Consider the following 13,875-nt stretch of genomic DNA (forward strand, 5'->3'; position numbering starts at 1 on the left):
TATTTGTGTTACAATGACCTAAAAGGGGGGGGGGCAGAAGCACACCAGCACCCCATCTTATATGTCCAACCACCCCTCAACTTCAGACTCTATTGAAGCACCCATCTTACTTCTATGAGCCCACTCTACCTACATCCCTTTTCTGATACCAGACAAATGTATACTTATAAGTATTTTCAAATGTATTTCCAATATACTGCAATGCTATGTAGCTGAAGAGGGGTGACACTGTCTAGGATAGGAGTGTCGATCAGTTTCTGGAGGTCTGTGTTCACTGGCATTTACTCTCACATCTGCATCAAATCAACCTCTACAAGAAATATTCTAGTTTATTTTATTACAAATATAGCAGTACACAATCCTCCAGAAATCTGTTGACAATGACACATTCCTGTGTATTGGATCCTCTGTATATAGAAAAACGGCAAAAAAAAGATAATTTGGTATTTTCCATTGCTACTAACGTACAGTGGGGAAAAAAAGTATTTAGTCAGCCACCAATTGTGCAAGTTCTCCCACTTAAAAAGATGAGAGAGGCCTGTAATTTTCATCATAGGTACACGGCAACTATGACAGACAAAATGAGGGAAAAAAATCCAGAAAATCACATTGTAGGATTTTTAATGAATTTATTTGCAAATTATGGTGGAAAATAAGTATTTGGTCAATAACAAACGTTTCTCAATACTTTGTTATATACCCTTTGTTGGCAATGACACAGGTCAAATGTTTTCTGTAAGTCTTCACAAGGTTTTCACACACTGTTGCTGGTATTTTGGCCCATTCCTCCATGTAGATCTCCTCTAGAGCAGTGACGTTTTGGGGCTGTCACTGGGCAACACGGACTTTCAACTCCCTCCAAAGATTTTCTATGGGGTTGAGATCTGGAGACTGGCTAGGCCACTCCAGGACCTTGAAATGCTTCTTACGAAGCCACTCCTTCGTTGCCAGGGCGGTGTGTTTGGGATCATTGTCATTGTCATGCTGAAAGACCCAGCCACATTTCATATTCAATGCCCTTGCTGATGGAAGGAGGTTTTCACTCAAAATACTGCTTCACAGTAGGTATGGTGTTCTTTGGATGCAACTCAGCATTCTTTGTCCTCCAAACACGACGAGTTGAGTTTTTACCAAAAAGTTTTATTTTGGTTTCATCTGACCATATGACATTCTCCCAATCCTCTTCTGGATCATCCAAATGCACTCTAGCAAACTTCAGACGGGCCTGGACATGTACTTGCTTAAGCAGGGGGACACGTCTGGCACTGCAGGATTTGAGTCCCTGGCGGCGTAGTGTGTTACTGATGGTAGGCTTTGTTACTTTGGTCACAGCTCTCTGCAGGTCATTCACTAGGTCCCCCCGTGTAGTTCTGGGATTTTTTGTGATCATTTTGACCCCACGGGGTGAGATCTTGCATGGAGCCCCAGATCGAGGGAGATTATCAGTGGTCTTGTATGTCTTCCATTTCCTAATAATTGCTCCCACAGTTGATTTCTTCAAACCAAGCTGCTTACCTATTGCAGATTCAGTCTTCCCAGCCTGGTGCAGGTCTACAATTTTGTTTCTGGTGTCCTTTGACAGCTCTTTGGTCTTGGGCATAGTGGAGTTTGGAGTGTGACTGTTTGAGGTTGTGGACAGGTGTCTTTTATACTGATAACAAGTTCAAAAAGGTGCCATTAATACAGGTAATGAGTGGAGGACAGAGGAGCCTCTTAAAGAAGAAGTTACAGGTCTGTGAGAGCCAGAAATCTTGCTTGTTTGTAGGTGACCAAATACTTATTTTCCACCATAATTTGCAAATAAATTCATTAAAAATCCTACAATGTGATTTTCTGGAGAAAAAAATTCTCAATTTGTCTGTCATAGTTGACGTGTACCTATGATGAAAATTACAGGCCTCTCTCATCTTTTTAAGTGGGAGAACTTGCACAATTGGTGGCTGACTAAATACTTTATTTCCCCACTGTATGCTGGTTAAAAGTATAATTAAAGAAATGCACACATTTTTTTGCCACGCATATATAGTCCATATATTTAGCTTTTTAATTGAACCATGTGTAGTACATCTAATAGAGACAATGAGAAATTCATGGTTCAACAAGACAACATAGCCATCAAAAGGGTAGAAATTTAGCATTGCACTTATGTCACAGTACTTTACAGCTTTGATTGGATACATAGAATATATTACAAAGGGTGATGTAATTATCTGAATTACTGTAGATTTGAATAGTTTAATCAGGAGTGAAGTATGGTTATAAGTCCAATGTGAAAATCTCAATTGAGGATTTCTTTATGAAGGAGGTGTTATTCATATACCCTTCTCACACTAAATAATCAATATATTATACTGAACAAAAATATAAATGCAACATGTAAAGTGTTGGTCCCATGTTTCATGAGCTGAAATAAAAGATCCCAGAAATGTTCAGTTCGCACAAAAAGCTTATTTCTCTCAGAATTGGTGCACCAATTTGTTTACATCCCTGTTAGTGAGTATTTCTCCTTTGCCAAGATAATCCATCCACCTGACAGGTGTGGCATATCAAGAAGCTGATTAAACAGCACACCTTGTGCTGGGGACAATAACAGGCCACTTTAAAATGTGCAGTTTTGTCACACGACACAATGTCACAGATGTCTCAAGTTTTGAGGGAGCGTGCAGTTGGCATGCTGACTGCAGGAATGGCCACCAGAGCTGTTGCAAGATAATTTAATGTTCATTTCTCTACCATAAGCCGCCTCCAATGTCGTTTTAGAGAATTTGGCCGTAAGTGCAACTGGCCTCACAACCGCAGACCACGTGTAACCACGCCAGCCCCTCCACATCCGGCTTCTTCACCTGCGGGATCGTCTGAGATCAGACACCTGGATAGCTGATGAAACTGTGGGATTGCACAACTGAAGAATATCTGCACACACTGTAAGAAAAAGTCGCAGGGAAGACCATCTGCGTGCTCGTTGTACTCACCAAGGTCTTGACCTGACTGCAGTTCGGCATCGTAACTGACTGCAATGGGCAAATGCTCACCTTCGATGGCCCCTGGCACGCTGAATAAGTGTGCTCTTCACGGATGAATCTCTCGTTGCGTTGCCGAGTGGTTTGCTGATGTCAATGTTGTGAACAGAGTGCCCCATGGTGGCAGTGGGATTACGGTATGGGCAGGCATAAGCTACGGACAACAAACACAGTTGTATTTTATCGATGGCAATTTGAATGCACAGAGATACCGTGATTGCAGATCCTGAGGCCCATTGTTGTGCCATTCAACAGCTGCCATCACCTCATATTTCAGCATGATAATGCACAGTCCCATGTCGCAAGGATCTGTACACAATTCCTGGGAGCTGAAAATGTCACAATTCTACCATGGCCTGCATATTCACAAGACATCTCACCCATTGAGCATGTTTGGAATGCTCTGGATCGACGTGCATGACAGCGTGTTCCAGTTCCTGCCAGTATCCAGCAACTTCGCAAAACCATCGAAGAGGAGTGGGTCAACATTCTACAGGCCTCAATCAACAGCTTGATCAACTCTATGCTAAGGAGATGTGTCCCGCTGCATGAGGCAAATGGTGGTCACACCAGATACTGACTGGTTTTCTGATCCACGCACCTATCTTTATTTAAAAAGGTATCTGTGACCAACAGATGCACATCTGCATTCCCAGTCATGTTAAATCCATAGATTAGGGCCAAAATAATATATTTTAATTGACTGATTTCCTTATATGAACTGTAACACAGTAAATCTTTGAAATTGTTGCGTTTATATTTTTGTTCAGTGTAGATACATACTATTTATACACATATTGCCAGATTATTGCTATCAACTGCTGGCTGCAAGGTATATTACCCCATTTGTATCTTTTGGAACAATGGTAGTCAAGTTTATAAAAATGATGTAGAATAGATGGGCTACCACAGGTGTCACAGGCATCCACAGGTCTTGACCACCATGTTACGATGCTTCTTTAGGATCACATTGTTGTTGTCGTCGTAGAAGAGTACGGAGATGGGACTGAGCTTGGTGGGTGCGCAGCACGCTTTGGGAACCTCGTCCGGCTTCAGAAGGTGAACCTGCCATGAAAAAAGGTCAATCAGACTTATTCATACATGCACTTTTATATAATCAATGATACTATCCTGTTTATAAAAGAGATATGGATTATTATTATGCAGATACTTCAGGGCTCTCCTACCTCAGTGGGCTGTGGCTTTGCCCCCCTTGTCTGAATTTGGTCAATATATTTTAAACCGGGTTGTCTGTGCTCCACAATACTTTATTATCCACTGAGTCAAAGCCTAGACTTTCAGAAGTTCAACAACAACTTCCATGAAACATGCTAAAACATTTCAATGGGCCATTGACCTAGCTAGTGACTTAAAAAGAACATTTGGTATTTTTGTTTTATATTATACCAACAACATAGGAAATCCTCTGGTGACAAAATAGGGTCAATAGAATTAGAATGATGAGTAGGAATGGAATTTTTATAGAATTCTAATGGTAAGCATAGAGTTCCAAACTCATTTCTATGGCAACACAGCTGTCAATTTTGTAAACAACAATTTTCAAAAATATGTGTTGCCAAGAGACATCGAACCGATAGAACATCTCGGCGTTCTATTGAACGTTTTCTGTTCGAAAACAACAACACCTTCAGTTTGCTGTTCAACAACAACAAACATGACAGATTTTTGAGACCTGAGACTGAAAGATCGTCTGGAAAATGCCTGGGTGCTTTTCAAAATTGGCGGAGAGAGTGCGTGGACGTCGGCGGTCTACTGCGTCGACAGGTTGTTCAAATTCATTTGTGGGTTGTTTTTGTTGTCTTTTTCCGTTTTGCAGGGTTCGCAATCGTCGGGAGGTGGACAGCGACATCGAGAGTATGTTGAGTTTAAACTTCTTATTTTACCACATTTAACAATATAAATGTAATTTGTGAAATGTTGTGTATTTCTGTAATCCATACTTGCAAGCTAACGTTAACTTTAGTGACTTTTGCTAAGAGATGCACTTTTGAACTAGTAGTACTAGCTAGCTCGCTACGTTTTACATCCTAACATTTGTTTGTTTGTATTCCAATGTTCCTAATTTTAGAATCAACTGTCCTGGATGAGGTCCAGTTGGTTGTGCCATTGGATGATGTGCCGGATGTACCACTGCTGCCAGCCATCCTTGAGGAGGTGCCAGATGTGCCGACTATCCTTGAGGTACAATTTTCAGAAAGTTTAATGTTTGAAAAGTATCCCAGATATTCAATTTCTGTCACTTTGACATTCTAAAAATCTTTGTTGTCTGCTTTCTGCTTTAGGAGGCCACTGGTAATTGGCAGTTTATACCGATTAGGTTTAGCTCCCTATACTGTGGGCCTGTTGTGATCAGGGTAAGAGACCCACACACACAGTCACATCACTGTTGCAATGTTTGCTGTTTCTAACCTGAATGTATTGTAATGTCAACCCCCTCTTGTGCAGAACAATGCCGGTCCGGTGGCTAAAGCTTGGAGAACTTTCCAGTTCATCAGCCCCATTATCACCTACATGCGTGGGGGATCCCAGGTATGTGTCTTTGTCACTACCTAATCCTAATCTACATCGTCAGTGTCATGTGATCTTGATGGAAATATGTTACAGCGATGGCTGATGTTGTTTTGTTGATGTTGTCTTGTTGTTTCACTCCACAGCAGGTGGTGGTGAGGATGCACCATGCGAGTAGGATTCGAGGCCTGGAGACTCAACTGGTGTGGGCCATCTCCAAGGAGACACACAGACTTAGTCCAGAGGGCATCCCCTACTGTGCCACCAAGGTGCAGTCCATCTCTTGGATCCAGGTAAGATGTAAATACTACTGAATTAGTATTAGATTAGGCTTTTCTTCACTTATTCCGTTTGGCCTTAACATGTCGTTTCTCTCTGTCAGTATGTGGCTGGCAGGGTGACCCAGTATGCGTCTCACCTCCGCCACGAGACGTCTGTGGCCGTGACGCATGGCTGCTACCAGGTAAATAAACAATTTCCTATGTATATAGAATAGAAATTACAGGGCATTTTCCATTAGATATGGTCTGTTTTCTATTAACGTGTGTTGTGTGTGTGTTTTGAGCAGCAAACTGATGTCTCGGTGGTGTACGCCACTCTCCACATGGGGCTGGATGGGCTGCTCTCCTCCTCGGCGTGGTCGGAGGCTGCCTCCGTCTCTACGCCCACCACTCAGCAGTTCACTGAGCCAGATCCTGAGGGCCACAACTGCTATGAGGTCAGATGTTACACACACACATACTATTGACTAGTAGCATTAAGATCCTTCGATTTACTCATTGTTTGTCATGTCATTACATTGGTCACTGATGTTGAATAATTGTTCTGTTATTGTAGGGCTGGGAGGAGGACCTGCTGCCTGAGGAGAGGGAGGTTCCTCTGCTAAAGTGAGTCCCTCTAAATGTGTGTATAGTCTGAGCTTGTCAGATGCTGAAGGATAGTGGTCACAATGCTGTTATCCCCCATTGACATGCTCCATTCCCTCTCTTCCACAGCCTCTACCTTACCACCAAGAGAGTGGAGGACATCGGCCTGAGGCTCGTCTCCCTGCGCCAGGCCTTTACTGTGAGTGGACCCACTTTTCTTTGACTCTCTGTGTCTTCCTGTTCTGTCTGTCTCCTAGAGTAAGATGGGTGTCTCACCCTAACTCTTCCCTCTTCTCTAGACCCTGCTCGGTTCCACCCTGAGTAGGAACCATCTGTTTGTGGCGGGAAAGGTCCTACTGGGCGCACTGGTTCAGGTCCACCAGATGGTAGCTCACTAACTCATTGTCCTTCAAGGGAAAGAGAACGTCCTCGGTGTGAAATGTGTTCTGTGCACTAACATCACTGCTCTTTGCTTTGTGATAGGACGAGGCCGAATTCATCCGTGCCTATAACGACTTTGTGGACTACCTGAGTGACCCCTCCAAGCAGATTGACATTGAGAGGGAGCTGGCTGAGGCAAAGGTGAGTTAATTAACTCTTTCAAGTCTCACTTTGAGTTCTTCCACATGCATGTCTTTTATACGGCACAGTAGCTGATCTATTTGAAATCATTCCTATTTTCTCCAAACGTGTTTTCTTGTCCTAGATCCATCATGTTAACCTGATAGATGTCCTTTTGAGCTGGTGCTGTTTCGGATGATGACAGCTCAGAAATCCCCTGATGGTGGTAAGTAGCATCTCGCTGGTAAATGTTTAGATGTCTGTCTATTAGCAATTTCACTTCAATTTCTCTTCTCTCCTCCTCTGTTTACTTTAGCAACCTGGTGGGTTCATGGAGCGTCTGTACGCTCTCCTGTACTCCTTCCTGCCCACTGTTGCCAGCATTGAGCCAAAGGCTGAGAGATACCTGTTGCTGCTCAATGTAAGACTCAAGAGTTTACTTCCTGTTTTCTTCCTTATTACTAGTTTACTTCCTCTTTACTCGTTCCTGGTTAACAGGGTTTCAATGCCGTTTTAGGGGGAGTAACTCTCATTGTCTCTCTCCTCTTGATAAGCTAGTAGCTCAGAGCCATTTTCTATGTGTTGTGTGGTGTTCCCTTCAGGGCGGGCTGATGGCTCTGCTAGATGACATGTTTGGGCAGCAGCTGGCCTGGTATTTTAACCGAGAGTCTCTGGTCACTGAGCTCTCCAGTCTCCTGGAGTACCACCTCGAGTACCTCATGGCCAGCATGTAGTCCTACTGCAGAGACCTGAAGGGCCACACTTCTCTTCTTCTCTCTCTCTCTCTCTCTCTCTCTCTCTCTCTCTCTCTCTCTCTCTCTCTCTCTCTCTCTCTCTCTCTCTCTCTCTCTCTCTCTCTCTCTCTCTCTCTCATATTGAGGACTTGAAGTGCTTCGTTGAACCCTGATTAGTTAACACCTATTAAATTCATGTATTCTCTTGTTTTCTCTCCCCACAGGATTCTTGTCACACTTTGCCACCTAACAGTGCTCTAGACACACATTACTTTGCTCTGAATTTTACATTTTCAAATAAAATAAATAGTAGTTCAAAAGCATTTGTCTCTGTCTTTTCATTTATTTGATTATTTCATCACTATTTCCTATTCCTGGAGTTGTTATGAGGCTAATATTACATTATTACATGAACAATTATGCTTTATTCTTTGCATATAGAAATAAAAACCAACTTTAAGTTGATTTACATGTACTACAGGCCCGCGCTTTATGGCATTGTACTGTGATGTGTGATACTGTACTATTTAAAAACATGGAGGCCTACATACACTGAGTGTACAAAACATTAAGAACACCTTGCTAATATTGAGTTGCACCCCAGTGCTCAGAACAGCCTCAATTTGTCGGGGCATGGACTCTTCAAGGTGTCGAAAGCGTTCCAAAGGGATTCTGGCCCATGTTGACTCCAATGCTTCCCACAGTTGTGTCAAGTTGGCTGAATGACCTTTGGGTGGTGGACCATTCTTGATACACCTACTACCATACCCCGTTCAAAGGATCATAGCTTTCACCTGAATTTACCTGGTCAGTCTATGTCATGGAAAGAGCAGGTGTTCCTAATGTTTTGTACACTCAGTGTATGTTAGTTGTGTAGTAACCTGGTACAGTATAAAGTCCACCACTATAGGGCACAATTGCTTCAGTCTTGAAAGTTACTTCTCACTATCCGTACTCTATTTTAAGACTGCCATTGTAGACTCAGGTAAATTGGTTATTTTAGTTTCAGTTTGCCATAAATGTCTGAGCCATTTACCGTCATTCCCATTGAAACCAATGTTAGAGTTCATGTATAGCCCCTGGTTCACCCCAGACTTGACTGCCCTTGACCAGCACAAAAACATCCTGTGGCGTACTGCATTAGCATCGAACAGCCCCCGCGATATGCAACTTTTCAGGGAAGTCAGGAACCAATATACACAATCAGTTAGGAAAGCAAAGGCTAGCTTTTTCAAACAGAAATGTGCATCCTGTAGCACTAACTCCAAAACGTTTTGGGACACTGTAAAGTCCATGGAGAATAAGAGCACCTCCTCCCAGCTGCCCACTGCACTGAGGCTAGGAAACACTGTCACCACCGATGAATCTACGATAATCGAGAATATCAATAAGCATTTTGCTACGGCTGGCCATGCTTTCCACTTGGCTACCCCTACCCCGGCCAACAGCTCTGCACCCTCCGCTGCAACTTGCCCATGCCCATGCCCCCCCCCCGCCCCCACATCTCCTTCACCCAAATACAGATAGCTGATGTCCTGAAAGAGCTGCTAAATCTGGACCCCGCCGAAATTGTCGCAACCCCTATTACTAGCCTGTTCAACCTGTCTTTCGTATCGTCTGAGATCCCCAGAGATTTGGAAAGCTGCCGCGGTCATCCCCCTCTTCGAGCTGGTCATGGGTGCACCTCAGCCAAGCTCAATGTCCTAAACGATATGATAACCGCGATCGATAAAAGACAGTAATGTGCAGCCGTCTTCATCGACCTGGCCAAGGCTTTTGACTCTGTCAATCACTGCATTCTTATTGGCAGACTAAATAGCTTTGGTTTCTCAAATGACTGCCTCACCTGGTTCACCAACTACTTCTCAGATAGAGTTCAATGTGTCAAATCGGAGGGCCTGTTGTCTGGACCTCTAGCAGTCTCTAAGGGGGTGCCACAGGGTTCAAATCTCGGGCCGACTCTATTCTCTGTGTATATCAATGATGTCGCTCTTTTTACTGGTGACTCTCAGATCTACCTCTACGCAGACGACACCATTTTGTATACATCAGGCCCTTCACTGGACACTGTGTTAACAAACCTCCAAACGAGCTTCAATGCCATACAACACTCCTTCCGTGGCCTCCAACTGCTCTTAAACGCTAGTAAAACTAAATGCATGCTCTTCAATCGAATGCTATACTACCCACCATTGTGACCTGTACACTCTCATTGGCTGGCCCTCACTACATATTCATCGCCAAACCCACTGGCTCCAGGTCATCTATAAATCACTTTTAGGCAATTCCCCGCCTTATCTTAGATCATTGGTCACCATAGCAACACCCACCCGTAGTATGCGTTCCAGCAGGTATATCTCACTGGTCATCCCCAAAGCCAACACCTCCTTTGGCCACCATTCCTTCCAGTTCTCTGCTGTATATAGCTGGAACGGTCTGCAAACATCTCTGAAGCTGGAGACACTTATCTCCCTCACTAACTTTAAGCATCAGTTGTCAGAGCAGCTTACCGATCACTACACCTGTACACAGCCCATCTGTAATTAGCCCACCCAACTACCTCATCCCCATATTGTGATTTACATTGTTATTTATTTTGCTAATTGTGTGTTACAGCAAATAAGGTGATACAATTTTAGATCATGATATTATCTATTCAGTAGATTGAGTAGTTAAGGGAGACAGAAGCTCACCTTCCAGCCTAGGTCACTAAAGCTCACATATAATTAATGTCTCTTACAAGCCTGACGCCCACTGTTGACGTGGCTGTGATCTGAAAGGGATCAAAAAAGATGTTATGAGACAGGACAGACTGTAAAGCATGCTTTGGATGCATTGGATTTAAAATAAAGACACAATTAAATGTAAACGCAAGTTAAGTAATTTTGTAATTTGGATGAACTATCCCTTTAAACTCTGCAAAAACAAGCTTAACAACAACACCAAAAACCAGTGTTGTCCCCTGACCTTGTATGACCTCACCATGTATACTGGGCAGGGGACAGTCATATTTGGGCTTCTTCTTGCGGGGGTTGGGATTCAGGGCGCGACAGGGGGCCTGGCTGGCCCTGAAGAAGGTCACCATGAAGGGCTGTTTGGAGCAGGGGCCCCTTCGACCCACCAAGCCTACCCACCCAGCTGACAAGGACCGGTCTGATAGAGATAAAACAATGTGTGTGCGTGTGCGTGTGCGTGTGCGTGTGCGTGTGTGTGTGTGAGAGAGAGAGAGTGATACAATCTTGAGGTACACCAAAACAGCATATCTCCATTTCCATGTATTTACTAAACAATTACAAATACTATATGACATTACATTGCTACTGCACAGGTATTGGTGTAGTATTCTGAGTTAACTTGCCTCTTTATTCAATGGTATAATAATCAAGAAATCCACTTTGTGGGAAATACCCTCCCCATCTGCAGAGCATTCCCTGACCCTGACCATAGTATTAACTCTTTGAGGCTCACCCTCCTCTGTGTCCACATAGAGACTGCAGGGGTGCAGGACGTGACAAATAAACTCGAAACTGGGAATGTTTACTGGTTGCTCATCATGAGGTCAAGGGGAAGTCAATGTGTGGAATGAATTTAACTAGTTGTGGAAAATATTCTAGATCAAGAAAAATAAGGTAAGGAGCAAGCGCTGCATGCATATTATGTGTGCCAAACAGGTGCTGCGTAGATTACAATATAATTTTCGGACCTTTTGGAACAACGTAAACAACAATAACTACATTATAAGCGTACCAGAGAGTTTGTTGTAACGTTTTTTTGCTAAGCCTTTATTACAGCAAAGACTAAAAACAGTCACATTCATTTGTGAATGCAATTTCCGAAATGTAACGGCTTATTGTTTAAGCTAATTATTCTAAGCTCGCTTTATTTTATTTTAAAACTAACATGCTTGATTGCATTTCAAATCATGAATGACTCATATGCTGTGTGATGACATGAACGAATGAAAGATTGATTGATACAGTAGCTTATATAAGCATTGAAATATAGGCCTAAATAAGTTACAGTATTAAGACTAAACAGGATATGCTCTTAGGCCTACAGCTCGGGCTGCTATACTAAGCCTACTAATGATAATGGCAATACTTATTATAATGATGATCATAATAATAATAGTAATAATAACAATAAGAAGGATATCAAGAAAAAGCAGGGTTATTATTATTATCATTATTATTAATTCTGACACTTTGGAACAATGTAAACAACACTAAATTAATTATAAAGATACCAGAGAGGCTGTTCTAATGAAAAAAAAGTGTAAAGCCTTTATTACAGCAAAGCAAAGATTAAAAACAGCCGAATTTGTGAAATCGTTTACTTGACATGATGTTGTGTGAGCCTTGGTGCTCACAGAACCATTAGGCTATTAAACAAACACTCAAACAGGCAACAGAAGCAGGATCTGACTTATTTCTGTAGATATACAGTTGAAGTCAGAAGTTTACATACACTAAGGTTGGAGTCATTAAAACTCGTTTTTCAACCACTCCACACATTTCTTGTTAACAAACTATAGTTTTGGCAAGTTGTTTAGGACATCTACTTTGTGCATGACACAAGTAATCTTTCCAACAATTGTTTACAGACAGATTATTTCACTTATAATTCACTGTATCACAATTCCAGTGGGTCAGAAGTTTACATACACTAAGTTGACTGTGCCTTTAAACAGCTTGGAAAATGCCAGAAAATGATGTCATGGCTTTAGAAGCTTCTGATAGGCTAATTGACATAATTTGAGTCAATTGGAGGTGTACCTGTGGATGTATTTCAAAGCCTACCTTCAAACTCAGTGCCTCTTTGCTTGACATCATGTGAAAATCAAAATAAATCAGCCAAGACCTCAGAAAATGTTCTTTAGACCTCCACAAGTCTGGTACATTCTTGGAAGCAATTTCCAAACGCCTGAAGGTACCACGTTCATCTGTACAAACAATAGTACACAAGTATAAACACCATGGGACCACGCAGCCATCATACCGTACATGAAGGAGGCGCGTTCTGTCTCCTAGAGATGAACGTACTTTGGTGCGAAAAGTGCAAATCAATCTCAGAACAACAGCAAAGGACCTTGTGAAGATGCTGGAGGAAACAGGTACAAAGGTATACAGTGGGGAAAAAAAGTATTTAGTCAGCCACCAATTGTGCAAGTTCTCCCACTTAAAAAGATGAGAGAGGCCTGTAATTTTCATCATAGGTACACGTCAACTATGACAGACAAATTGAGATATTTTTTCCAGAAAATCACATTGTAGGATTTTTAATTTTAAGTGGGAGAACTTGCACAATTGGTGGCTGACTAAATACTTTTTTTCCCCACTTTTTTTTAATCCACAGTAAAACAAGTCCTATATCGACATAACCTGAAAGGTCGCTCAGCAAGGAAGAAGCCACTGCTCCAAAACCGCCATAAAAATGCCAGGCTACGGTTTGCAACTGCACATGGGGACAAAGACTGTACTTTTTGGAGAAATGTCCTCTGGTCTGATGAAACAAAAATAGAACTGTTTGGCCATAATGACCATCGTTATGTTTGGAGGAAAAGCATCTTGCAAGCCGAAGAACACCATCCCAACCGTGAAGCACGGGGGTGGCAGCATCATGCTGTGGGGGTACTTTGCTGCAGGAGGGACTGGTGCACTTCACAAAATAGATGGCATCATGAGGAAGGAAAATTATGTGGATATATTGAAGCAACATCTCAAGACATCAGTCAGGAAGTTAAAGCTTGGTCGCAAATGGGACTTCCAAATGGACAATGACCCCAAGCATACTTCCAAAGTTGTGGCAAAATGGCTTAAGAACAACAAAGTCAAGGTAATGGAGTGGCCATCACAAAGCCCTGACCTCAATCCTATAGAACATTTGTTGGCAGAACTGAAAAAGCGTGTGTGAGCAAGGAGGCCTACAAACCTGACTCAGTTACACCAGCTCTGTCAGGAGGAATGGGCCAAAATTCACCCAACTTATTGTGGGAAGCTTGTGGAAGGCTACCCGAAATGTTTGACCCAAGTTAAACAATTTAAAGGCAATGCTACCAAATACTAATTGAGTGTATGTAAACTTCTGACTGTAAGGGATCGTGGGTTGGCTGGGTCTAGACAAAGTCTGACACTTCCCCGATCTACAGAGAGGGGGAGTCATCAG

At 42.6% G+C, this 13,875-nt stretch overlaps 1 protein-coding gene and 1 long non-coding RNA gene across 2 annotated transcripts; both read left to right on the forward strand.

The window, feature by feature from the left end:
* The first annotated feature begins 5,070 nt into the window (after positions 1 to 5,070).
* LOC123491447 lies at positions 5,071 to 7,175 on the forward strand. Its single transcript, XM_045222236.1, has 11 exons — positions 5,071 to 5,222; positions 5,324 to 5,395; positions 5,487 to 5,570; positions 5,696 to 5,842; positions 5,932 to 6,012; positions 6,118 to 6,267; positions 6,387 to 6,436; positions 6,545 to 6,614; positions 6,715 to 6,801; positions 6,899 to 6,997; positions 7,122 to 7,175. Exons 1-11 carry the CDS (start codon positions 5,094 to 5,096, stop codon positions 7,173 to 7,175), a joined length of 1,023 nt encoding a protein of 340 aa, XP_045078171.1. The 5' UTR covers positions 5,071 to 5,093.
* A 16-nt stretch (positions 7,176 to 7,191) lies between these two features.
* LOC123491375 lies at positions 7,192 to 7,744 on the forward strand. Its single transcript, XR_006661306.1, has 3 exons — positions 7,192 to 7,202; positions 7,293 to 7,397; positions 7,579 to 7,744. It is a non-coding gene; the product is annotated as an uncharacterized LOC123491375 (long non-coding RNA).
* Positions 7,745 to 13,875: the final 6,131 nt, after the last annotated feature.

This window comes from Coregonus clupeaformis, chromosome 8, assembly GCF_020615455.1.
Source record: "Coregonus clupeaformis isolate EN_2021a chromosome 8, ASM2061545v1, whole genome shotgun sequence".
Classification (NCBI taxonomy): domain Eukaryota; kingdom Metazoa; phylum Chordata; class Actinopteri; order Salmoniformes; family Salmonidae; genus Coregonus; species Coregonus clupeaformis.

Excerpts from the sequence above, each read along its gene's own strand:
- LOC123491447 (XM_045222236.1), top strand. The coding sequence starts at position 5,094 with ATGTTCCTAATTTTAGAATCAACTGTCCTGGATGAGGTCCAGTTGGTT. Across the intron at positions 6,268-6,386 it reads AGGGCCACAACTGCTATGAG|GGCTGGGAGGAGGACCTGCT; the intron begins GTCAGATGTTAC and ends CTGTTATTGTAG. Across the intron at positions 6,802-6,898 it reads TGGTTCAGGTCCACCAGATG|GACGAGGCCGAATTCATCCG; the intron begins GTAGCTCACTAA and ends GCTTTGTGATAG.